The sequence below is a fragment of the Anticarsia gemmatalis genome, chromosome 3 (genome assembly GCF_050436995.1).
Source record: "Anticarsia gemmatalis isolate Benzon Research Colony breed Stoneville strain chromosome 3, ilAntGemm2 primary, whole genome shotgun sequence".
NCBI classification, from domain to species: Eukaryota; Metazoa; Arthropoda; class Insecta; order Lepidoptera; family Erebidae; genus Anticarsia; species Anticarsia gemmatalis.
This window is the reverse complement of record NC_134747.1, coordinates 5,289,202-5,316,367: the sequence shown is the minus strand read 5'-3', so window position 1 is coordinate 5,316,367 and position 27,166 is coordinate 5,289,202. Positions and strand designations below refer to the sequence as shown.

Genomic DNA, 27,166 nt, shown 5'->3' with positions numbered 1-27,166 from the left:
GCACGATAACAATAATATACTTTATTATCTGCACCACAAAGTTCACTTTTAATTACCACAGCCTAATCCATCGATTTATCAAACACTAAGAGCCTGTTCCACACCTCATGGATACCGTCTAACTATCAGATAACTAATCTTCTAGGTGTCAAAATTCCTTGTGATAAGCTATCTGCTACTTATCCGGGAGTGTTGAAATCAGGCATAAATATTAATAATAAGTATTGTATGTGTAACTATGTATCAGGAACGAGTCCGCAGTCTTTGTTATAATTATGTGACACTATATACTTTGTCAACTCTTTAAACGTATCGAGGGGACAGAACGCGTTGCATCCCGGCACCTCCATGAGACGGGGCTCGGCCGAGTCGTCGTCCCAGTAGTAGATCTGAAACGAATACAAGTATTAAATATCTGCAATATCTAGTCTTATTGAGAAACGTCGTGTAAGCTCTCTGAGTTTAGGAGGAGACCCTTGCCCTGCAGCGGGACAATAAAAAAATAAAAAATATACCAATATTTGATTTGGATTGAAAAGGGCAGCCCTTTGGCCAGTATTGGGAGACTGAAAGAGAAATAGCTCTGATTAGTCAGTGTTCTAGCTCTTTCACTCATATACAGTTTTAAAATTGATTGAAAGTGACAGAACACGGTATAACTACTCAGAGCAAAGGCAGTTATCTGCATCTACTCGTACATTTCACAATAATAATTTGTTTTATGATGATGTCAAACCTTTCTCGACTGCTGACTATAAGGACTCGGCTTCGAGTCCCAGGTCGGATGGCATATATGTACTTTTGATCTTTTCTTATTTTTATTAGAGTATTTTTAATAGTTAGTCCCCTATTAAATGGGACTAACATGGTTAAGTACGTGATTGTATTCCATATGTCACTGCCTAAGCCTTCGGGTATAATAGGCTTCATATTATGTAAGCATAGCTATTCATATATGTATGTAAACCTGTTTTTAAATTAGCAATTTATGTCATCTTAATTTCTTGTTTAAAAACGTTAACAGCGGAAAGGTTCAAGGTCGATGACTTAACATCTGTGATTAGTGAAATGACAGGTGCGATTTTTTCACCGCGGAAGTGAAACCAGTTAGTCTTTGAACGTTAGTCTAATTAGTAGATCATGATGTCATGGTCAACTGTCGTGTTGCACTTTTTTTGCATTTTAGGTCTAAGTAAACGCTTTCTGTTAGAAGAAAATTACTCGGCGCACCTTTGTCTTGAGGAATTAAATTACACTTTCCTTTCAAAGTCTTTGTCTTTCCCACTTCTTGATAAGTGTCAGATATGAAAGATATTTTATAACAAATTCTGCTCTCTGTATTTTAATCGACGTTATCAACCATGGCGAATTGAACGTTAAGGAGATATAGGGATAGGAAATACAATAGACATTTCTTTTAAATTATTATTTTTATACTTAACGACTAAACCCCTGTCCATTACGGGACGAGACCCTTGCCCAGCAGTGGGACATTATTAGAATAAATTTAAATCTATACTAATATTATAAAGCTGAAGAGTTTGTTTGTTTGAACGCGCTAATCTCAGGAACTACTGGCTGCTACTGATTTGAAAAAATCTTTCAGTGTTAGATAGCCCATTTATCGAGGAAGGCTATAGGTTGTATATCATCACGCTACGACCAATAGGAGCAGAGTACCAGTGAAAAATGTTACAAAAACGGGGAAAATTATGACTCTCTTATGTGACGCAAGTGAAGTTGCGCGGGTCAGCTAGTTTTATAATGATTATAAAAGAAAGAGAGAGAAGTAAAAGTAAATCAGTCCGTAAATAAACGTACGATGATCGCCTGATGACTAAAGTCTAAAGGTTAAACGGTAATTAAACTTGTATCTTTCGATGTCAACACAAGCATGTGCCGAGTACTGACCTGTATTAGTATCCCCTTGTTGTTTGGGAGTAATCTGATACCGGAACTTGTTTGAACTAAATGTACCATCGCGTGATCGACACGAGCCAGAGGTTAAACATAGATGAGTTGAAAACGTACGGGGAACTGGACGCAATTGATGTACAGACAGCTACGAAAGTAGTTATAAAGCAATGTTTTCATAACCTCCTCTCATCGTGGCTTTAATATGTACTTGAACAAAAATAGCTAAATTCTGTCGCTTTTAGCAGTTTCAATCAATCTTAATCCTAACTAAATTTACAGACTTTTTTTTAACCCGTTACTGTCCTACTGCTGGGCAAGGGTCCCCTCCTCAACGAGGGAGGGGTTAGGTCATGAGTCCAACACGCTGGCCAAATGCGGGTTGGGGACTTTGAATGCCCTCAAGAAATGCGTTAAACAATTTAAAGGCATGCAAGGTTTTACCACGATGTTTTCCGACAACCACTTACGTGGAACGCGCAATTTAGACCACTCGACTATCACTACTCCTTTAATATGTACCTACTTACTTAAAAAAAACAATCAGTCTTAATTGTGTTCCTTAAGGTGTAATATGTATGCTTCACAATATAAAGTATTGAACATTTAATATGTTTAGCTACTATAGTAGTTGACTGTACAGTGTACATCAAAGCGGTGGCTACAATATTGTGGCGTGATTCATTAACCTTTCAACTTGAGTAATTTATAGCTTATTGATATCAAACGATCGACATACTAATTGATTAGACTGTCCCGACCGTCTAAATATAGCACACAATGCCTTTAAAATTAAAATGGTGTAATATGTATAATTTGGAGATAGACCTAAATATAGTTAAATAAGCTTATAATAGCGTAGATGTTTGAATTGCAAATTATTATATTTGACTCTACTGAAATTACAATAAAATTGTATGTGTAGGCAGATATGTAAAGCAGGTAACTAAAAACGCGCCCAGGCGCCTGAAAACAAAATTTCGTAACATATTGAAGGTGATCGTTTTGACCTACCTCCACTTTATTTTGTCACGAACTAGGCAGTGTCAGATAAGCATACCTTAAGCATGCCAAGGTAAGATGCGTGTTAGCGTAAATCCCCTTTTCCTATTTTATGATAAAAATGCAACGCGAGTTTTTGATAAAAAGCATGCCTTATATTTTTGTATCATACTCCGACCGATATTTTTTAACAGAAATATTTGTGATAGTAAACTAACGAAATTTCAGGAATATTAGATTTTGTTGATAATAGTAGACCTTCTAGCACCAAATAAAAAAAAACAACACAGGTATTTCCTAAAAAGTAATGTAAAACAAATACCTTAAAACCAAATCGCTGGCCATCAGCAAGAGTCTTTGGTTCCTTACTCTGTGGCTGCGGGCGTCGTTCATGCAGTTCGAACAGTAGCGCGGCGCCAGGGTCGGGCAGACGGGGCGGCGGCGCCACGCACGCGGCTAACAGCGCCGCTACGGATACCGGAGTCCCCGTACGAACTACCAAACGTAGTTGAGACTCCCCTGCGATGTTGCTTGAAGCTTCTTTTATTATTTGTTGTAGGAGAGCACCTTTGCAAATTAAGGATGATATTTTAGTGATACTGTGAAGAAGAATGAATTATTTCCTTAAATCATAAACTAGATAGTATTATGTATGTAATTTGACGATTATCGTGGCGCAGTGGATAAGGTTGTCGCTACGCCACTACCTGCGTCAGGAGGTCGAGAGCTCGAATACCACACAAAAAAATATTTGTGCTATCTATAAATAGTAGATTGGGGTAGTGCTGCATCCGTTGTTTGTATCATTGTTTTCCCTGGCACACATGAGCAATTCTTAGTGCGAAAGTTAAAAATTATTATTGAGTGAAAGATTTAAATTTGTATCTCAGTTTGTTCTTAACGTTCTTGTTTAAGTGGTTTATCTAGTCTTCTACTAAGAAAAACTTGAGTCTTGACTTTATTAAGAATAGGTATAATTTCTTACCGCCGCTAAGTTTTCTCAGTAAGTTGTTATGGAACATCATCGAGTATTCCAATCTCGCGACATCCATAAGTTTTCTTTTGACATGTTTCGCCCATTTTGGATTCGCGACTTTGATGTCGTCCTGCAATATAATCAATAGTTATCATGCAAAATAACTAAGTGAGTAATTCATGACGGTAAAAAGATTTAACAAAATAATAATATGCTGATACAGCATGCTGTTGCATAATATAAAATCGATATAAATCTTTGTAAATTGATTTTAGTATTTCGATAACACATTTCTACATAAGATAAGTATTCTTTGTTATTTAAAACTATTATTATGATTATCAATCTTAGGAAATGGTAGATCGGCCAAATGCCCCAAGTTGAACATTAGTAATTAGTTTAAATGGAAAAGCTATTATTTCATAAATATTCAACTTAAATCGATATAATGACTGAGAAAATAACAGCAAACCTGTATTAAAAATAGATTATTGAGATAATAAGCTTCTTGCGGTGTGCTGAAATTTGTGTTGGTCATCTGTGCTATCTTGTGAAATAGATCACGGTACGGTAGCAGTAGACCCTCGTCGATGAACGCTTGCAGTATTCTCTGCTTCTCTTGTGTATATCTCGGACAGTTCTCTTCGTAGAGTAGCTGGAAGTAATGACAGTAAATACTGAGAACAACGTCACTAACTACAAATATGAATGAATGACGATGACTACAAACATGAATGAATCCTTAGAGCAAGAATTAAAAGTGTAGGTAGCGACTTTTAAGAAGGACACACTAACCCTCTTATTCATAAAAATATATGAAGTTATAAAAGGCTTATAAACTGTTTTGCTTCTTTCACTCCTTAGCGAAATGAAAAAGAGAAAACATATAGTAGTTTTTTAACTTAAATAGGTTTATAGTGTGTTCATGAATATGAGGGATAGTGTTTAATAGTTGTGTTTGTAACATATTCGCAGTAGACTCACAAAATCGCTGTGTCGCTTCGGATATGTATAAGGCACGGGCTGCCAATTGATCGTATCGTTCCAAGTCTGCTCTGGTGAAGGTGGCCACAGACCGGCCGCTATCAGCAAAGCAGTCATCTTACTTAAGTCCGTATCTGACGATATAACGATACTGTTTTCTGTTTACAAACAAAAATATATTTTGAAAAGGAACTTGACATGTAAATAATCCAAAATAAGCAGTGTTTAGTTACCGTGTAAATAGTAAGGCCCCAAAAACTCATCGTATCTCTTCCTAAGTAATGCGCCCATTTCGAAAGTTAACATCTTACCCTCCTGTAAAACAAAACATATGAAAAGACATTTACGTAGTAATAGACAAGATCAAGTCCCCTCGTGAATACTTTTCTATTACAGTTGTGTGACGTGCGACAAGCAATATATCATTATTAGTGGCTGACGGCTATCTGCGTCTCTGCCTCGACACCTCGTTCCCGTTTAGAGCAGCGACCTTCGGGTATCGGGACTCCCTCCCGCATTCCGACCGGGAAGTAAGCACTTCGTTATAAAATCATTTATCTCGAAATGTCCTTCTGGCATGACCCTATCAACAGTTCCGGAGTGTCAGTGTCACGGCCCCGCGACAAATAGCCATTACGTCGATTATAACCGTTTAATGTCGAATGCAAATCTAATTCTGAAATACTTTTGTGTGTATTTTATTGCGTTATTTGTTTTGATTTTTTTATATGATTAATTTTGTTCTGTAATTGGACTGCAACATTTATAACTTCAATCTGGTGCTTATCATTGGCTAATATACGAGATGGCTTACAAGGACGACGTAACAAGTGCTCCTTTGTTACACCGCCTGTATTGTCAGCACGGAATGGAGGAGCGGTGGCCATATGACTAATCTCATGCAGAATCACCATTGACTGCGAGCGAGAGCCACACTATGGGTTTTGTGTTTACGTCAGAAGCCATTCGTTACGGCCGACGGACACATAATTTAATGTATCGAGGAACTACGCCGAAAGGACCCATTGTTGCGAATCATGTCTCATGTGGTTCCCATGAGAGTTTATAATGAAATGTCGATAAAAATATTCAATTCATTGACAATAATGATGCTGGACATGAATCAGGCACAATTTTCGTCGTTGACCAAAAATTATGTTGCCTACCGACTGTTGTAATGTTATTGCGAATTGAAGTTGATTCTAGGTAATGCAATAATTAACAATATATAGGTAACTAATATTATTAAGTCACACTGTACGCACAATTCGCTAACAGCACAATAAAACGGCCCTTGAGGTTTTTATTCCTAAAAAAATCCCCTTTCACATTGTCACCCGCATACTCTTACAACATAATATATAAACCAGCATTTGGTCGTGGCCTTGATCCAGTGGCGTAGGTATAACATAATAATAAATATGTCACGCGTAGTACATGCATGTACGATAATCATCATTCAACACTTACGTTGGTCATAGCTCCGGCTCCGTAGGGCGCAAACACATGGTCTGACGGAGGAGTTCCTAGCATGGCCAGCTCCTGCTCGCTTGGTGTACGTTCCCCGTGCGACATTAACTGTGGATAAAGTCACATTACATAAACTATGTTATAAAAGGCACAAACTCCCATATTTATGCTAAAAATAGACCAAAAGAAAAATGTGCTAAATTCAGAATTTCTGATAATCGATTTCTTATCTATACCTAACTCCTAATTATCATCATCATTGGCCTGTGTCCATCTATTGCAGTTGATTCAATTGATGCCAATTAAAGAAATACATAAATTCTTGTGCGCATTATCTATAAAACACATCTTTTCCCTCCAATCGTGCTCATTTCTCTTATAATCAATATTATACAGGGAAGCGAGAGTTATAAAATACTTACCACATGCACTTGTCGTAGTACTGTCACTTCTACTGTCGAATCTTTCATTAAGATGACTGCTACGAGGGCTGCAGACAAACAAAACACATTTACACCATGTCCTATATCCTTGAGAACTCATGGAATATTATATGGATCCCTTTTATCTACCAGCCTTAATGAAATGAACTTTCAAAGCGTTGTTAAATAAAAAACAACAACAAAACAGAAACACTGGCTTTGCTTTACATAGAATGGACGTTTTCTTTAACTTCGCATTTCATGCCTGTGACTAATATTGCAGCATCAACTGTAGCATCGGTTGAAGTCATCATCGTCATTACCCTATTGACGTAATAGTATCAACAACAACGAAGTGTGTAAATCTCCTGCCCTAATGACATGCACTCGTTCTTTAGATTCTTCTATCCTTTATGAAGCTAGTTTACTAGGTAATCTATTAAGAGCATCTATAAAGAAACCGTGTCTTGACAACATGTCAATGGTTTTATAAGTATGTCGTTCTTCTAACATATTAATTACAAACAGTGTGTACATACCGGCGATGAGCGAGATGCCCACCAACACGCCGAGGCAGCAGCAGGTGTGTTCAGTGCGCATGCCCTTCGCCGGTGCCGCTTCTGCCGCGTTGGTCGGCTCCTCCTCGCGACCGCCCTCTCTCCTGCGCAAATGCACAACTTGACTCATCACGTCTTTGACAATCTAATGGTTTTCTGGATATATATTGTATTTGATTGGATCCTGTAGAATCGCAGTCTTCTAAATAGCATTTATTTGTTTGATCTTAAGTAAAATAGCGCCAGGAAACATTATTTATTCAGAATTAATGGCATAGCATCATTAGATTAACGTCAACACGTGCCCATAGAGACTGCAATTGACGAAAACATCCGCTTCATTGAATGAGGTCTCAAAATGTCACTCACATTTTTCTTCGCCGGGTCGGCAGCTCTACATTTTAATCCGATGTTAATTGTGTTTAGGACACTCGATAGATCGCATAATAATTAGGAAGGTGTTCAGTTCGTTAGTGAAACACAATAGTAACGTATCATCCACTACCGTGTGTAGAGCGTTGCGAGGCAGGAAGCGCACGGCGCGCGAGGCGGGGTCCCACTGAGATCCGCACGGGACGCTTTGCGAGATTCACGGTCGCCGCGACCTGTGCTCAGATGATTGACTTTGTCCAATCGATTGTACAACGGTGCCTATTTATTTACACATGCGTGTCCGTGTCGTCCGATGTTACAATTTTTCAAAAGGTGGCCTGATGTACTTCGTACCTTTTGACTTTAAAAATCTAATTTTATTATCCATCGTCAAATGGATATTACAATGCCGTTAAGATCAGTATGTGATTTAGTTTAAATTTCAATCATTTAAATGACCCCGAATTCATAGTTAAACGTAACATTGGTAGACTATTTGGAGTGCATTAATAGAAACAGAATGTGAATAGCGTCGGTACATGACAGTATCATTCTGCATGAGGGTGCTTTGATTCGCCTGATAGTGTGAATTAAAAGATTGCGCCGCACTGTCGTGCGAACGTACACTGCTTTCCGGCTGCCCTATCCTGGTGGGGGGCTGACTACTGAAACATTTTCTTATAATGACCTCGCTATGATTGTCATTTTGTTGTAGCTATCAAGCTAGCTATTTGTATCAATAACGTGAGATCTGTTTTATATACTTTTTGTGTATAAGATGTCAAGTTTGGAAACAAACAAGAGTAACAAATAGCTTTTTAACTACAGACAATCTTGTAATTACGCTTATAGTGCCAGTTTGGATATGTAATTACTGCCAAATAACGTCATAGTAAGAGTATAAGTACTTGTCTACCGAAACCGATTAATTTTACAACCGTGCAACGTTATTACAAACATTATGTTCAAATTACTAATATTATTAAAATTAAAAATGTTTTATTACTTACTTGATACACAGTATACTTGTAATGTGCACCATCGCTACGTAAATGACTACTACATTCTGCTCTGTACATAAGACAGTATTATCATCGTTTTATTTGTGTGATCTTGAATCTCCGTCGGTGATAACGCTTAAATAAGAGAGGAACGTTGTAATTGTATAGCAGATGTCTTGGGAAAGATTGTATCTAATCTTATTGTAATTATACGTTTTCTGTTGTACGACAATTCATGTTATTAGTGAATGATTATGTTTGTCTTCTGGCGTGTGTCAATTTTCTTATTTGCATTTTTAATAGCTGCTGGCGTACTCACAAAATTGTTTTTCGTGTTAAAGCTGATGAAAATGTTCATTAGCTAAGTATGTAAAAGTTATTGTCCATTATGATAGTCGTTGGCCCGAGGGAAGACGATACTATTGACTATACTCAAATTCCATTAATTGCTTTGGAAATATAGATGTAATGTGTATGCTGTTTCATGGACTAACAATATACATAAAACCACGCTTTATTTACCCGAAGGTGAAAGCAGAGGTGTATGAAAACACCTAAGTTTCGCCATTAACAATTCTAGTCCCATATAATATAGGATGAGCCTATTGTCTATATACCTGTCTCATTATCAAACTCCGGGCCAGTACCTATTGAAAATAATCTTATATAAATGGAAAAGACCCGTAGCACTTCCCGGCCCGGGAATCGAACCCGAGACGTCGTGACAGCAGTCTTAAACACCCAGACCAAAAAGGTAGTAATTTCGTATATCGTAACTATCTTTTGGTTGGTTAATGTCACTTCAGACCTTTCTGACTTTTTAATGACTTCATTCAATACCTAATTTATCTAAATTAATTATTTTTAATTTTATTTTTACGAACCAATTCATATTCTTTATTAGTTCGATATAGGATCTTACAAAAATAATGTGAAAAATGTATTTATTTGTATGTATCAATTTTATTATTGCCATTGGTCAACATACATTTCGCGTACATAGTACTTACCAAACCCATTTGTATTTTACAAATGAAACGGTCATTCTCCCTAAAGGTAGCAATATTAATATCATTTGCCCGTTTGTCAGCTAAACTTAATAAATCTGTTAAAAATAATCTTCACATGTGGGCATAACAATTGAAGTAACCTGTTTAAAAGAAATAAAACAACAAAAATAAAAATCACAGCCTCACTTTATTCATTTTACTATTGTCTGTACTTGATTTTCTACACTAAAGTATTTATAAATTATATTTGTTTAATATATACTATAAAGGCACATTGCATAGATTGTCGTGTTGTTCTTTTGAACACGTGGTGTCTTGTACGAGAGATACGAACTCGTCATAGTCGCAGATGGGCTGACCTCCACAGCCCTTGACGGGAAGCAGCATTGATGGTCCCCCCGCGTTTGGAGTATATATAGCCTAGAAAAAAAAAGAAAATAAAAATCCTATAAGATATTCAAAACCTTGACAAGTGATATACATTTTGTAAAACAGCAAAATAAAATTGATATTTCTCATTTAAGGTTTGTTTGAGTTTCATGTATACTTAATTTTCGGAAAAATTACCTGATCCCAGGCTGTAATAAGATTTAGGTTTTTTGTTTACCAATTTTTTGCCCAGATGGCACTTCGAAGAATCAGTTAGAAAGAAATCACGAGAAGCTTTTGTGCTACGGTCAAAGACCTACCCAGTCATAAAAAATGCTATTTAGGAAATTGAATGTCGCGACGCGCACAATATAACTATCAAACGTTTAGAGTTCAAAATCTTTATCTGCTGAAACTGACATTTAGAAAAGCCTTTTAAAAAAGTGGTTTTACTATACTCACAGCTATTCCATATTTTTTAGTCTCCCGATCTCTCCTCAGCTCCAATGCGAAGGTTGCTCCATATTTCGGTTGATGAGGATCAAACACTTTAGCCGCAGCCATAAAGCCGGCCACGTTATTTTCGTGAGCCGCTATCAGGAACATATTGTGCTCTATAGGTTTACCCAAATTTTGAATAGCTGCTCTCGTTTCGTTCAGGAAATTTTGCATAATGACACCTACAACATAAAAAAGTAATAAGTACTTCCTTAGATACAGTTAGCTACAAAAGTTGGTTAACAACTTCAAATTTTCAAAACCTACTATTAGTACAATTACTTTATTACAAAATCCGCCTGATTTTCCTTAGAGAATCTGAGCAAAATCAAGTTTTTTTTTCAGTAAAATAATTCAATCAATGGTAAATTTATAATATGTGTGCTTCAGAATATAGGGAATTGAAAGATTGAATATGTTCAGCCACTTTTGGATTTAACTGTACCTACACATTAAAGTATTAAATTATGCTCATTGCCTGATTAGATACCTGAGGCGAGTTTAATTAACTCGTTGTTATAAAATTCCACGGCATATTCTATCTTCGTCAGTTCTTGTATTTGTGGCATAACAGCTACAGCCCACTTGGGTGTTTCAAACCCAACATTTTTCTGAAATATTACCGTGATTATTTCGTTATTCATACACAAAACACAACTAACATATTTTTCATAACGTATTGTTCACTACATACCAATGTTTGAAACAGGTTGTCCATAAAGAAGACATCTTCACATGTTGTTATGTTAGCGCCAGAATTTTGCCTTAAATACGCAAAAAGTCCTTTGTAAGGTTCCAACCACGCTTGAACCTCAGGCTCTTCATACATTTTAGATCTTAGTTGGAGGTATCTTGGACAATTGTACCAGTATAGAAGCTGAAAAATAATATTTTTTAAACGTCTTACATTTCGTATTGACACTTACTGGTAAAAAAGCGTTGGTTACTAATTGTTTTATCTAATACAAGGTCATACGAGAATGAAATCATCAAATAAAATATTCGATAGCAATAGTTAGATAATAGGACTTGAAATTCCAGTTTTGTTAGCATTACCTGTTAAAAAACTGTTTGCTTTTTTTCTTGAGAAATATTAGATTCGTAAACTGTTATAGAAAATTCACATTTAGAAGTAATGGGGAACACGCAATGATATGAAAAATCATTGCTACTACTGGGGTAGTAATTGGATAGAGTCATCCTTAATTATCAAAAGTACTTAATAATTGCAATAAATGATTTATTCTACTATCAAACTACGTAATAATTGCAATAAATTAATTATTCTCTATTTAGAAAAACTAGTTCGTTTTACTGGCACGGTTATGCTTAATAAGTACGGAACCACACATGGAAATTATAAAAAAATATATATAAAAGGTACCATTTATAGATCACATAATATATTAGCAATTTTACTGATGACCATTAAAACGATTTACTTTTAATTTTATTGGCTATTTTATAAATAGACTTGGTTACGAAGTCGTTAGTAATGTTAAAAACGTAATCTCTACCACTAAGCTCTACCCTTATCTAATGTGTACGCATCTTGAAATAAATGCCGTTTATTTTTTCTTTAACTAGCTGACCCGCGCAACTTCGCTTGCGTCCCATAAGAGAGAATGGGTCATATTTTCCCTCGTTTTTGTAACAATTTTTACTGGTACTCTGCTCCTAGTGGTCGTAGCCGGACCAGTAGTTCCTGAGATAAGCGCGTTCAAACAAACAAACAAACAATCTTTTCAGCTTTATAATATTAGTATACATAGATACGGGAGGGGCTCCTTGAATTTTCTTTTTCAAGTCATTACTGTCGCACTGCTGAAGTGGGACAGTAATGCCTTAAGGAAAAAAAATGTTTTTTACTTACATCGTCCGCAGCATAAGGTTCGTAACTAAAGGGAATGGGTTGCCAGTCCAAGTTAGGATCCCATTTCTGTGCTGGCATCGGCGGGAACATGCCTGCCAAAGCTGCTAGGGCAGTCATCTTGGTCCGCGAGTAATCTGTTGTTCGTATCGTTATTTGATCCCGAATGTATAATTTAGAAACGAATCCATCGTATACTTCCCTTAGGTATTTGCCCACGCAATAAGAACGCTGCTTGCCTTTCTGTTGACAATTAATTTTATAAAATATAGGGTGTAAAAAGAAGCTGTTAATAAAAGTCGTCAGATTTTCAGCGCGTTTGCTGAAACATAGCAACGGCTTAACACAATAATATTAGTTTTCCTTATATTTTTCTTAATTCAGTAAATATTTTTTGGAGTCATCACTTATGTTTTTAATTTTTTTGTCGTGTTATTTCACGTGACTGAAGACCGCTGAAATATAAACATTATTTTGATGCTCGATGATGAGATTTCTTAAGAGAACTCTTAGTATCCTATTTTTATATTCATTAATCACCAATGATGGGCTTACCCCTAAAACGTAAAACTAAAACAATAGTGTATATTTGATTTGTCACACCCATCGCAGAAAAAAGGCGTGAAAGTAAATTATAAAATAAGTCATACGTAACATAGATAAGCGATGATATAATTTGTATTGCATACATTTGCGGTTTTGCTGTGATTATGAAATCTTAAAGGTTAATTAATCAATTTGGCTGATTGCGATCTTGTCTATCAACAAATCGAAGTATGATAACCACCTCTCAATGTTCCACCCTTGCACGTTTTCTATGTGGCCGTGATTATACGGCTTCTTACAACGTAGGTAGGTACCTGGCGTGGGAGTTTACTCACCCGTCAGACTTCAATGATGCGCTACCTATTTGCGTATCGATAGAAATTATACAAATCTTTTATTTTTATCAAAGTACGAAAATTACCAAAGATAACGAATTCGCCGTATTGTGCTGAAAACTTACGTTAGTGAGCTCCTTCGTTCCGTAAGGGAAGTATGTGCTCGCAGGAAGCTGTTTTGCTACCGGATACAAGTCCATCTCTTCGGGATCTGGTGTACGGTCACCATGTCGGAACATCTGTTAACAACGATAAATCAGATAATAACTCGTTCATACTGCTTAGATTTCGTCAGGTACAAGTTTTATCTCAATTAAAATCCTGTTTAATAACAAAAATCATGTTCATCAAGTTTTTTACACCCAAATCTCGACTTCTAATAAAGTACCTAAATTTTAATTTAAGCTTCAAGTTCAATTTGAGTTCAAATCATAACAGTGTAATTTTGTAATTTGCATTTTGGACAGTGGACTTTAATTTCTTATGAATTCCAAGGAACCCAAACAACTAAAGCACGTGTTATTACAATAGGCATTCGCATGATGACCACCGCGGTTCATTGAATGAACGATCTGCAACTCATATAGGAAGCTGGGGGCACGTTTGACGATCGTGGCCGTCCGGTTGAATAACAACAAATCGTACCGCAAAAACAAGCACCAAATCTGACTTGGACAGAGGGTTGTCTGCTGGCTCCTCGGCCGCCTCAGTCACGTTGATAGGGTTCTCTTCCTCGCACACCACTACCGTCCCCACTAACAGAACCATCACTAGCACCAACCCCATTTTTCTATAACAATTTCCCGCCTTACCGACAGCGGTCTCTTATCGACAGTACGTACGCGCGTTCGCGCACAGTTTTCGACTGCAATACACAGAGCCTCTGCTCCATTTATATACAGATTCATACATTTCAAGTGGACTGGCGACACAACACTGCTTCAATAGCTCTGCGAATCTCTAACAACGTAATCTGTTTGTTGTTAAGACGTCGAATAATAACATAATATACATTTTTGACAGACAAAATTCGAAAATTATATTATTTGGGACTATTTATTTATGCGTGATGGAATTTAAATCTTTGGCTTACTCAAATATGATTAGACGTACCCAAATATATTTAGACAAATACGATGTTTTTAAATATGACTATAATTAATATTTCAACAATTGAGGAACTCATATAAGTAGGAATAGTTTTGCATTGAGCAGAAGGGGTATATGTCTATTGAAGTATTTCTTTGTTTAAGCACTATCTTTCTTCTATTTGTTTAAATTAATTCTTACTTATCACTAAGTACAAATCTAATAGATACTGTACTGCTATTGTTACGCTGTTTTATCAATGCTTTAAAAGAAAAGTCTTTCTTTCAAATATCACGTGGTGTTGTCCCTGAAAATAGTGATCGAGTTTGATTGGTGTATAATGGATAATGATAATATGGTAAATTTTACGTTTTGTTATTGATTTTCTTCGCTTGACATGGTAATAAAATCTATTATTATCATGTTAATAATCAGTTCGTCATCCGATCGTACCACAACGACAAAAAATCATTTATAACAATAACAAATCTATTTTCTGTAAAATATTTTTGTTATAATGAGCAATTCTAATGAACAGCTTCCAAAAGGTTTATTTCTGCATTTAAGTGTAATAGTCGTAAAAACATCTTCTGAATCTTTGCACCATGTTTTCGAGAAAAAACATTTTGTTCCGACCTCTCAACGTGAGATAAGGACTAGGCTAAGAAGACAAAGAAAGCCTAGTGTGTTAGAGGTTACAGAATACTACTTACTTACTGTTGCTACAAGAGCAATTCTTAGTACGGGAGTCTTTTCTTAAAAGAAAAAATAAAGATTTAATCATACATTTGTATGGTTTCATACATCTAGTTTACATTTGGATTTGTGTCTTATCATATAAGGCCCTCTAGCTGTTTCAAGGCGATTGGAGTCTGTTGTTTCATGAGTGTCCTTCATGGACAACTTATCGTAGATAATAATGACGCAATCGTGGCTTTCCTCAAAGGCTTTACAGGTTTCAGCACTACCTACTGTTTGTTGAGATTTAGTGATTAAAGATAAGGAATGATAATGTTTATCACATATTGCCCAATGTAAATACGCTTATATTCAGTTTAAGAAGTTTACATTACCCTGTAATGGGCATTGTGGATCTTCTGCGTCTATGAGTAAGGGTCTACAATGACGCAATGATCGTTTATCCTATATCTATGTTAAATGCTGTAATCTACAGGTTTTGAGCCATATTAACTATTGCTTTAAAGGGCTAGTTCTATCGATATGTGCTATTTTTGTTTGTTGGCTGCTACTTTCAATAAAAGCCAAAATGTATGATGTCCTTTCTCAATATGTAGCTTTTTCTACATAAAATAACCATAGTTAAATTTGGCACCGTTTGCGATAGCACATTTAGGTGTTATTCTTTTTCATTACTTCAATATGTTGCTACAAATACTTCTTATTTATCATTATAATCATAATAAAACTAGCTGACCCGGCAAACATTGTCTTGCACTTAAATAAAAAAAAAGTGTCACTTAGGGGTATGAAAAATAGATGTTGGTCGATTCTCAAACCTACTCAATATGCTCACAAAATTTCATGAGAATCGGTCAAGCCGTTTCGGAGGAGTACGGTAACGAAAACTGTCACGCGAGAATTTTATTATAATAAAATAGTTAAGGATTACTGTCCCTGATTCCTATTATCTTGTATAGTATTTTCATCGTTATACTATTTCCTCAGTTCCGATGTATTTATGTTTCTGACGCAATACTTTGTAGTGGACTCAGTTGTTGGGCATCTTAGTCTACGTGTGTTATTTAATTCTAGCTTTAACCTGTCTTTAGTATACATAATACAAGTCGTTAAAACACAACCTATTATTTACAAGCATCGACATATTATTTTTTTTTTTTTATATTTCTTTAGCGTCTTGTACATTTTCATTTATTTGAGACGCTATCACGTATCTCAGTTGACACTGTTGACAACTATTTAAAATCCACTATGCTGTAAATTGCTTTCTCCCTTAGAATATAGTGATTAATGCGCTGCGTGAAAGCAGCAATGTACTAAGTAATGATCCATCAATAAATATTGTTAAAACCATTTGGCGAGTAAAAAGAGTGGCCAGGTGTTTCTTGCCAGCTCTTCTCATTCCTTCCTCCTCCTTCCGAACTGGCGGTTAATTAACTCTCTATATCATTGACTATCCTAAGTTTGCATTTGACTTAAATGGATAATTGTTTTGATTTTGATCTCAGACACCTCTGCCTACACCCTTCGGGTACAACAAGCGTAATATTATGTATGCATGCATGAATTAAAATGATCTCTCATAATATTCTGTGACATGACCTGAAAACTATATCCTCACTTTTATACCTTTGTTGCAGGTATGACGGACGTGCACTACAACGAACAAGCCCTTCTCGACCAGCTGATGGTTTGCACGGAGTTTGTCGACAAGGCTGAGAGATACGAACTCCTCGGCCCACTATACAGGCTCATTATACCTATCTACGAACGACGCAAAGACTACCAAGCATTACTTGCCTGCTACCAACATCTAACTAAAGCATATGCCAAAGTTATTGAAGTAACAAACTCGGGAAAAAGACTTCTTGGTAGGTTCTACAGAGTAGCGTTCTTTGGTAAAGCACACTTTGGCGAAGATGAAGAAGGCATAGAGTTTATATATAAAGAACCTAAGCTGACCTCTCTCAGTGAAATCTCGGAGAAACTGCAAAACTTCTATGAGCAGAAGTTTGGTGCTGGCAATGTTAAGATGATTATGGATTCCGCTCCGGTTAGTATTGTTTCATGTACATTTGTAAAACTTATTTATTCTAAACGGTTTTGTTAGTTGGACAGTTGGTGCGGTGTTTGCTTAGTCCATTCATTCACATTATTTAATTAGGTGTTGTAAAACTTTTATGCAAATAAACCTTAGGATCGTCAATTGAAGGACCGTCTAAATGGTCTCTAAATATCATTTCATATATCAGTTCATTTGAAAATGATCTTTAACATTTTCAGGACATTATATTATTCTATCATTTTGTGTCTCGTAGCTTGCACACGTGACTTAAAATTGCACTTGTCTATTAAAACTCGTAATGGCTTAAACAAATAGTTTTTGGGGACTTTACTTATCAGTCACGGGCACTATCATGACAATATATTCAGGTAAAAAGTTTTCAATAGCAATTTTCCTGTTTAGGAATCAAATTCGTTGTAATCGTCAGTTGAATGGTAATCGACAATTCGATTCGGCGTGAACGGTGTTAAAGCCTAGTGAGTCAACGAACGATAGTTGGGTATTACCCTCTTTAGACAAAAGGGGCTTTTCTGAAAGGACATATTTTTAATTTACTTGACCCAGAAAGTATAAGGGCGCGAAACTACTAATTTATTGGTGCAATAATCATGATCGTTATCAAAGAAGCTAATTTGAAGTTGAAAGTACGTTATGTTTAGTCCTGTGTACCTATTGTGGACAACTGGTGTTCGTTAATTTGATAGCCAGTACAGCCACTAAGCAGTACATTCCTGCTTTTAACGAAAATAATTACGTGGCTATCAAACTGCTGTCAACTGAAATACGCAATAGCCCTCTGGTCCAAATATAGTTAAAGAATTCGTTTTAATTGTAAGTTAGACAAAAAGTTTACAATGATGGTTTCCTATATATAAATAGTAAGTATAGTATCTTGAAACTGAAATAATAGGTTTATGATAGTCTCACGCTCGTATATTAATGTGGTAAAGACTTAAGTGGATTTGATTTGAAGAATAGCAAAATATATAAAGAGTGCATTTCAAATTGTTGTACCTAAGCTTTTCATTGCGAGACATTTTGACTTGAAAAATTAAATAACTTGTATTAGTAATGTTTTTGTAATTGACGTCATTATATCATTAATTCTTTCTACTTTAAACTGAATGGCCTTCAAAATCTCAGTGCTCATTTTACGGTAATTATCACGGTTCCTCACACATGTTGTATTTAAAGTATTTGCTAATGTCATGTAGAGCCGTGTTTTAGCAGTTGTCAGGCACATTGTATGTAGGATATTAGTTAAAAAAAACAATTGAATATACAAAATTGTCCATTGTCAATTATTCAAATAATTTTATTATAATAAAAATTCAGTGTATTTATACTTACTAAATTCACTGTAGAATATGAATATATGCGTATGTATTTAACAATAGCCGAATTCCATTCCCTACTACAAAACAACATTAAAAAAAATTACTGATAGGTCTTCTACATTGCAAGCATTCAGATTTTAGATCGACCAGATTAAGTTCAGATTTTCGCAGAGTGGCCTCTTGACCTCTCTAAATTATAGATAACTAGCTTTTAACCGCGACTTCCACCGCCACCTGAATTTTCCCAGGGTGAAAGTAGCCTATGTTCTTTCTCGGGTATCAAAATATCTCCATACCAAATTTCATGCAAATTGCTTCAGTAGTTTAGGCGTGATTGAGTAACAGACAGACAGAGTTACTTTCGCATTTATAATATTAAGTACTTATTATTAAGTATGTATAATATAATGATATACTTATGCAGGTAAACCGTGAAGAGCTAGAAAGCAAGCTAGCCTACATCCAAGTGACATGGGTCCGCGCGGCGCCGGAGGGTGTGTCGCCCGTACCCAGCGGCGGCGAGGGCTCCTTCGACCGCGCTCACAATATACGACGATTTGTGTTCGAGACGCCCTTCACCAGGGACGGCGCTGCTCGAGGACCTGTGCATCATCAGCGATTGAGGCTTACGCATCTTACTGGTAAAAACATTAATTTAATATAACCTTACGTGTTATGACTAATAATGTTGTGATAATACATTCATGTATTCAGGTTAGTTATATCAGGTTTTTTTGGAAACCTATTGATTTAATTTTATGTTTTCTAATCTAAGTTTCTTGCCCTATTATCCCTGCCCTATTATCCCTGCCCAACCGATATAAACCTTCAAGACTTCAGAATCTGCAATCTTATGTATTTAAATGACAAGATAAGTTACATTGTCATTTAAATTTGTACTACCAATACATTCAAGTAAATTTTATTTATTATTTGTAAACTTGAGTATCAATTTATTTTCATTTGAAGATTGCGGCAAATGTAGTACCTAATTTAAACATCTTTGAATATAATAAATAAACAATTTTAATTGAAATTGATACTGGTCACAGGGACTATTGAGAACAGGTAACAGTGTTTTGTCGACCACTCCGTGCTGTTTTTAGCATGACTTGACAGCTATAAAATTAGAACAACATTTTAATTATAAAAAAAATATGTTGTTATTCTTTAATTTTTGTAATTTAAGCTTAAAATACATTAGAGTTATATATCGGTTATTTAGTTTAAAATCGTCACGGCAGATTTGATTCTAAGATTGTTGTAAAATACGCTGGTACCGCATATTACGTTATCACATTTTTGTTATAATAACTTTTATTATGTAAGGTTGCCCATATATTTATGTAAAATTAAGTACTAGAACTATAGTTTTACGAATTAGTAGAGAGCCTTCTATAAAGGTTTCGCATACGTCGGAGGCATATAAAATCATCAGCAACCCATATTATGCAGCTGACAATGGCCGATTTGGTACTGCCACTTTTTTTTTAAAATACACAGAATTAATAATTGTAATAAAGATAAACCGTGCATGCCGAGGCTCTCTTCTCAGTTCTACTCCCTTGTTTTACCCTTATCCCACGTTATGTAGAGTCGGAATAAAATGTTCTCTTCTTCCACTTATCTCTATCAGCCGTCAAAGCTGTCTTAACCCCTTTCAGTTCCATGTCATCATCTACACAAGTTGTGGGACAAAAATATGACTTATATAATTGAAAGTTCTAATTTCTTTTTCAGCGGAATATTGTTTCCCGTACGTAAAGCGTCGATTGCCGGTGATAGACACACAAGTAGAAGAGAAGAGTCCGATAGAGGTCGCCATGTCGGAGATGGAGAGCCAGGTCGCTGAACTAGTCGAGATTGTCAACGCTAAGGCGCCTGATATCAAGAAATTGCAACTCAGGTTTGTAGACATTACGTACTTTTAAACTTTTTGACGAGAGTAAAACGTTCTTCTTATGAGCATATCACTCTTCATTTTGCAGGAATTGTTAATTCCACTTGCGCAAAGTACATTAAGATCCAAAGTAAACGAAATATTTGTTCTGTGTGGGAGTTCTTTTACCACCTGAATCATTGCAAGAACTTTATTTCAAAGAATTTAGACATATTTCCCCAGTAAAACAAGGTTACTTAACAAGGTCAAAGTTATTGTGGATAACGACACATGTTTATCTTCAGTCGTCGGCAATTTTTTTTCCAACAACTAGAGTCACCACAAGTAAGACCCACAAGTCAATTTAAAAATGATGGGACTGTTATCTATTCGCACGTGGCCAAGTTTGTAACCAGTACATAATTAAAAACAAATCAATAATACATTTAAAAAATGCTAATATCATTTTATTAATACACTTCTACACCGGTTGTGGTTGTTAATTGATTATATCAAACTAAACAATGTTCTTATGAATGTCGATTATTAAAGGAAAATTAGTTTTAATACAACATTTTATCTCTTAATTCATCCATAAAGTTCTTAAAGTTTATTTTTGTTGTATTTCTTAAACGGAGTAAAAATATGTGTTTTCCCTCCTTAACAAACGTGTAATAAAACTTTCTTACTAGTTCATCATTATCAGAGTTTATTGACATGAATGACGAATAATCTACAACTCGTACGATGATTGTGAAATATATTCCATCGCGCGGTCTATGAATAATAGAGATAAACTCCATAGTTGTGTTTATTTTGTTTAGGGAGCACGAACTTTGCAACCGCCGCCAGCCCCTCGGATGTGTTGATGTTCTACTTAACATAAATCCTTACTAATATTATAAATGCGAATGTATCTGTATCTATCTCTCATCGATAAATCACTAAACCGATTTGGATGAAATTTTGGATATAAACTGATGAAATTTTGGTTTGAAAGAGAAGCTAGGCCCTAATCCCTTCAAGCTTGCAAAGTACCCACGACTCGGGGAATGCCTGCAATAACTGTGTTTAAAACTGCAGTTCTTTTCATCCGCAAATATTACAAATGTATGTTCAAAATACTCTCATATTTGGCAGGTTGCAAGGTAGCGTCTGCGTGCAAGTGAACGCGGGCCCGCTAGCGTATGCCAACGCTTTCTTGGATCCGACCCTCGCGCCTATGTACGCTGATGATATGGTCGACAAACTGAAGTCTATATTCAAGTAAGTAAAATAGCGCACAGTAGTCCTAACCGACGGTCCTGGTTGACAAGATGTATGGATGTGAACGAAGCAAGAGAAGTTTTTAGGGTTAGTAGCAAGTGGCGAGCCTTATCTCTGTCCACCCCTATAGGAAAAATACGTTGTTTTATGTATGCATCATAAATGAGGCACCTATAGCCAGTTGCGCTCACCGGTCGGTAAACGATCTGTGGGTTAAGCAACCCTTGGCGCGGTCATTCCAGAGATGGGTGACCGCAAAGTGGTATTTGAGCTGAGCGTCTTCGTGCTTCGGAGGGCACGCAAAAAGTCGGTCACGGCTGTTGTCTACTAAGGTAACAGTCGTTAAGCCATGTCAAAAGCCTCCCGAGCGGCTTGAACAACCTTGACACTAGGTTGACCACTAACCATACGACAAACAAAACAATATAAATTAATTAAATTTGAATCATCATAACTGTATCAAAATTTATTTTTTCATTTTAATTGCAAATGATAATAATGTCACTATTTCTTATTACAACAAATTCAATAATTTTCCAGGGAATTCCTCACAGTGTGCCACACAGCGCTGCAACTGAACGCCAAACTGATCAGTTCCGACCAAGTTTCGTACCATGAAGCTTTAGAGACGAACTACTACAAGCTGAGCCACTCGTTATCCGGCATGCTCGGCCAGCCCTTGCAAGACATCCTCGTGAACGGGAACCTTAGCACCACCGTCACTGGCGTCGAACTAGAGTCCAGTAATGCCTGAATTGACCAAAACTTGTCCTCGAATATGATAATAAAAGGCATGGATCAGTAGCGCGATTTTCTATAATTGCTGCTATCGAGTATCGAAAGTTTGATAAAGGGTATTTGACTAACTTCTCATAAAAAAAATCTTGCCTCTTATAAAACATAAGTATTTTCCGAAAGCTTAACCTTCGTATGTTTCTTTCATAAATCGAGATTAATAGAGGGTAGTTTCTCAAAAAAAAAATCTTGCCTTTATAAAGCATAAGTTTAAGTCAAATGCTTTGTTAAGTTTCTAATATAAAGTTGAAATGAAAATGATTACAGAGAGAAACAACATATCAATCACTCATTGGTATGCAAGTATTTTCATACAAAAAAAAGCATTTTGTAAAATTCATAAAGGGAAGCTGACTTGACTAATAGTCAAAGCCCCTATTGTACTTCAAATCTTAGTTCCTACAGCACCCGATAGAGGTGCTGTTCGGGTTTCCGCACAATATTTGCCTGCAGGTAGCTGTTTACCGATAGTCGGTACTAGTAGAAAATTGCGCTACAGGTATTAAATTATATTCGCTAGGATTTTGGATGATGAATGTACTAAACGATGATCCGATAGGTATTATCGTGGCTAAAGTATCTCAACATACAGTAGTGAATTTGATTTTGATGAATGTAAATTATTGGCTAGACTATACAGAGGCTATTCAAAAAGAGTACCTACTGTTTGTAAGAAATTCATATCTTAATTCATACCTAGGATTCACTAATTTGACTTGATTTGTGAATTCTTAGGTTCACGATCTGCAAATTTTGGGATAAGTCCCAATATTAACATAACATGACAAATTAACGACAAAGAGTGACGAAATTATACAACTTTATTTTAACAATCTGCCTAGAACAAAATAGTAACGAAATATCACGTTTAGTTTTACATTTACTGTCTTATTAATGAACGTCACGTAAGCTCTGATTAGTTACCGTGTTTTGTCTTTCTCACTCATATGTAGTTTTCAAATTGATTGAAAGTGACGAAACACTGTATAGTTAAATTTTAGGCGATGTTTATTAGTAATACCGATTATCAATAGTTCAACATACCTCCTTCAAGCATTTGTAGTAAGTAATCTCAACTTTAAATAATTCATTTATAAAACAATAGTATTTTAATTCAAGTACTATACATAAGACCCGACAAAACAGTCTTTAAGCCGTTTTATTTTGTCTCAAGACTTTACTATGTCTATCTACTCGAATATTTACGATGTTCGTATACTCCTACTAATATTATAAATGCGAAAGTTTGTGAGGATGGATGTTTGTTTGTTACTCTTCCACGAAAAAACAAATGGACGAATTTTAATGAAATTTGGTACAATGTAAGCTTATAACATGGATTATACATATAGAATACTTGTTCCCCGGAAAATCTTTTCACGCAGACGAAGTCGTGGGCAGAAGTTAGTAATAATATTTGCCCACAATCACTGCGAACTCGATATATATATGTTACTGTAAAAGCCCGAACGGTGGTAAATCCTAAGATTTTCCGGTATAACCTAAGATTTACCAACTCGCAATGGTAAAAGTCCGAATAATTCTTTTATTTCGAACTTTTACCTATATTCACTTGATGATATCGAGATGTCGCCGGAGCCCCGCTTCGCGAGGCTCCTCCTTCTGGGTGGTTAAAAAAAAATAACCACGAAGGCTAAGGTGGGAGCTTCGCTTCGCTCGCTCCCACCTTAGCCTTCTAACCTAACCTACCCATGTCGCTATGCCCAAAACTCCTTCTTTATAACTATGTCACAGTATATAATTATACCCTGAAATAGTTATAAACATAGTTATGAAGGAGGATTTTTTTATATATCGTAACATAGTTTTTAAATTCTGGCTTGTTCGGACTTTTACCACTGAGAGTTGGTAAATCTTAGGTTTTACCGGAAAATCTTAGAATTTACCACAGTTCGGGCTTTTACAGTAACATATATATATATATAAGAATAATGTATTTAAGGGAGAACATCGTCATAAACAAAATAAGATTTTATGTGAAGTCAATTACCAATCCATCCTGAGACAACCGATCAATTTTTTTACAAAGATCTGAACAAATCTGTGTTAACGTGCCATGACTGATATTTCTCTCTTACATTAACTAGGAACTTTTTATCTGGACTACTTAGTAGTCTGGTTTATACACCCAGTTTGCGAAACGATTTGTTTAGTCGACTTTAAACAATACAGATACATGTAATACTATCACTAATTCTATTCAATACCTTAGAGCATATGTTCATTATCTATGTGTAGTTTGAAATAAGAAATACATATTACCTAAGTATATCATAGATTTCATTATTATCTTCGAACTCACTACTATAAAAATGGAATCCTCAAAACAATTTTATATCATTTTTGGCATAAAAATAATGTTGAAATTAGTAACAACGTTGAAATGAGATTTCAAAGTCCATGATTCGACTAAACAATCGTGTTCTACTGGGGCTTATACGTGCACAAATACCTTTTAAAACTAGCTAGGATTTATACCTTCAGTAGAAATACCTAAGAGTAACGAGTCATTAAGTAAACATCGGTTTGCTATTGCCATGCTTAACATACCCTAGATTTAAGGATTTTCGTCCCGGTTTGATGTCCTAAAGACCAATTTTGTAGCCCATAGAAGTACCAAAATAATACAACTACCAAACTCTGAAAAGAGAAGCTCATACTTAGAAGGGTAATACTAGAATTTGCAGTTTAGAACACGTAGTGCGGGCGTGCGGCGCGTATAAAGTTTATTACTTTATCGAATGCTAGTGGATAGTGATTTTTGCCTATATTATTATTATAGGGTTTTCAAAATTGGTCGTTATTATCGTAGTTCCTTATTTCTTATTTAATGTAAATGTCATACTAACATTCGTAGTATTGAAGTAACTTGTCTTGTAAGTAAATACTAATTAAGATGTGATCTTTGTAACACATTTTTTTGTCATACCACCTTTTTGTTAATTATTTTTTTAAATTGGGACCTGAACATTGTCGTTGGGACTTTTTGTATCTGTATATCACAAACTTAAAACAGAAAATAGATGTAGACAAACATTTTTTTTTATTTTTATGTCAGAATTTTAATATTCAGTTAGGTACGTTTTTTAATTTGTGTAAGCAAAGTTTATTACGCATGTTTATGTCTGTTTAATTTATTTTGTTGTTTATCGTATAAGGCTTCATTTTATAGTTGTAGTACTTTTGGTATACCATACACTTTCTATATACCACGGTAGGAATAATAAAATCTTTTGGGACAAATTGCAGTCCCGAATTTAAAAAGATCTTGTTAATAGCTAACTACTCTCAAATATCACTGTAAACGACTCACAGTGAAATACACAGAATCAATGGTTTGTCAAATAACATTATCGATGAGGATTTTTTACTCTTATGTATCTGTAATTTAAAAAAATAACAGCGTGATACAGATAAAATATGGCAGTACACTCAGTACGAGAACACACGCTTGCAATAATCAAATCAATAAATGCACTTCGCTTCGATCATTAATATAATAATAATAATAACTGTCAATTTGTTGTCTGTATCACGTCAAAAAATTACCGTGGTATTAACTAGTTAATCAAATGATACTAATTATAATTATTCTTACTATACATTGCCTAATAAGAAAAATAACATTAACTCGGCGATTAAGTCTATTAATGGCCAATAAAAATACGATCAGTAATTTATTGACGCGTTTTTCTTATCAGGTTTTCTATAATTAAGACATAAACGTTCTTAATACTCCATTCCATTGCTTATTTATTGAATAATAAAAGTTTAGGAGAAGGGTACATACGATATTTATTATACATTCATTTACTTACATATTATTAATATAATCTCATACTCATTCGAATTATTATTGTATTGCTTTATTCATTGTATAATCCAATATTTTATTGAACTCTTATTTACTGTAACAGCGATTTACATTAGGATTGCTACACATATTTAGGTCGGCACGTTTGCTTCGGCAACATTTATCGAACAAAGATATTACTAAAAATAAACTGCACTTGTCGATCAGGTAGTTCCTTCGGGTTCGATCGTCACAATTCGTTTTTAAACATTCAGGCGTGGCGATGTCGAGCGGCACTTTTCCCGAACATTCATCTAAACAATTGGCATGTTTTGCCGGCGGAATTGCCGAATTGCTAAGCCGATTAATGCCGAACCGAATATATGTGTAACAAGCCACACACACCTATTTATAAAACTATGTTATCATTTACAAAAGTACTTAAATGACATGGTATAACATATTTCTAAATTAATACGTAGGTGAAATATCTAGTAGTCAAAATTTACTTCTTATACTATTAAAATGATTGATATTTTAAACTAGATATTGTATAAAAATGCATTATCGCAATAATAACACCTATCATGAATGCATTAACATTTTGAAAACGTGTTTTATTTATTGAATGTTTGACAATTGGAAATTACTAATTTATATTCGATTTGATCTTTATCTGGCTGTGTTGTTGTGGATAGGTATTGTAATTTCAAAAACCCATAATGTCAAGTAACTTGAGTTTTTTTAACACTGGTTGTTACGAACTCGCTCTAAAATTGGAGCAAGACTTATTCTTGAATCTTACTGAAGTGTAATCTAAATTTCATGTTTTAATACATTTTATAAAAATACAATTGTCTTTTCTTCACCCCTGCCTAATATTAAAATCAAATAGA

The 27,166-nt window shown here is 35.3% G+C and overlaps 3 protein-coding genes across 5 annotated transcripts in view; 1 reads left to right on the top strand and 2 right to left on the bottom strand.

Moving 5' to 3' along the window:
* Ziz (dedicator of cytokinesis protein Ziz) overlaps positions 1-27,140 on the top strand; it is a 44,990-nt gene extending 17,850 nt beyond the window's left edge. For both annotated transcript variants that reach the window (XM_076135959.1, XM_076135958.1), the window contains exons 29-33: positions 16,755-17,167; positions 18,941-19,157; positions 20,257-20,422; positions 21,536-21,661; positions 22,202-27,140. In XM_076135959.1, coding sequence (XP_075992074.1) covers positions 16,755-17,167; positions 18,941-19,157; positions 20,257-20,422; positions 21,536-21,661; positions 22,202-22,415 — 1,136 coding nt within the window. In that variant the 3' untranslated portion in view covers positions 22,416-27,140. The remainder of the gene's footprint in view (positions 1-16,754; positions 17,168-18,940; positions 19,158-20,256; positions 20,423-21,535; positions 21,662-22,201) is intronic.
* Positions 2-8,832, bottom strand: LOC142987295 (venom acid phosphatase Acph-1-like). Of its 2 annotated transcripts, none has more exons than XM_076135960.1 (10): positions 8,708-8,832; positions 7,308-7,429; positions 6,769-6,836; positions 6,347-6,454; positions 5,110-5,191; positions 4,877-5,034; positions 4,365-4,547; positions 3,902-4,022; positions 3,239-3,483; positions 2-389 (listed from the first exon to the last, which is right to left on the bottom strand). In XM_076135960.1, the coding sequence occupies exons 1-10, from the start codon at positions 8,737-8,739 to the stop codon at positions 237-239; spliced, it is 1,272 nt and encodes a 423-aa protein (XP_075992075.1). In that variant the 5' UTR covers positions 8,740-8,832; the 3' UTR covers positions 2-236. The 2 variants fall into 2 exon arrangements, with proteins under 2 accessions (XP_075992075.1, XP_075992076.1); XM_076135961.1 differs by lacking the exon at positions 8,708-8,832 and adding an exon at positions 7,695-7,904.
* On the bottom strand, positions 9,877-14,211 carry LOC142987296 (venom acid phosphatase Acph-1-like). The gene is made up of 7 exons (XM_076135962.1): positions 13,972-14,211; positions 13,452-13,565; positions 12,449-12,688; positions 11,270-11,452; positions 11,066-11,186; positions 10,540-10,757; positions 9,877-10,128 (listed from the first exon to the last, which is right to left on the bottom strand). The coding sequence occupies exons 1-7, from the start codon at positions 14,110-14,112 to the stop codon at positions 9,970-9,972; spliced, it is 1,176 nt and encodes a 391-aa protein (XP_075992077.1). The 5' UTR covers positions 14,113-14,211; the 3' UTR covers positions 9,877-9,969.
* Positions 27,141-27,166: the final 26 nt, after the last annotated feature.

What these genes read in the sequence shown, in the direction of transcription:
- LOC142987295 (XM_076135960.1), bottom strand. Translation starts at nt 8,739, where the DNA reads ATGGTGCACATTACAAGTATACTGTGTATCAA. An exon ending in GAGCCGGAGCTATGACCAAC is followed by an intron (nt 5,192 to 6,346) that starts GTAAGTGTTGAA and finishes TTTGTTTTACAG; the next exon opens with GAGGGTAAGATGTTAACTTT. An exon ending in ACTGAGAAAACTTAGCGGCG is followed by an intron (nt 3,484 to 3,901) that starts GTAAGAAATTAT and finishes TAATTTGCAAAG; the next exon opens with GTGCTCTCCTACAACAAATA.
- LOC142987296 (XM_076135962.1), bottom strand. Translation starts at nt 14,112, where the DNA reads ATGGGGTTGGTGCTAGTGATGGTTCTGTTAGTGGGGACGGTAGTGGTG. An exon ending in GAACGAAGGAGCTCACTAAC is followed by an intron (nt 12,689 to 13,451) that starts GTAAGTTTTCAG and finishes AATTGTCAACAG; the next exon opens with AAAGGCAAGCAGCGTTCTTA. An exon ending in CTAAAAAATATGGAATAGCT is followed by an intron (nt 10,129 to 10,539) that starts GTGAGTATAGTA and finishes TTTTTTTTCTAG; the next exon opens with GCTATATATACTCCAAACGC.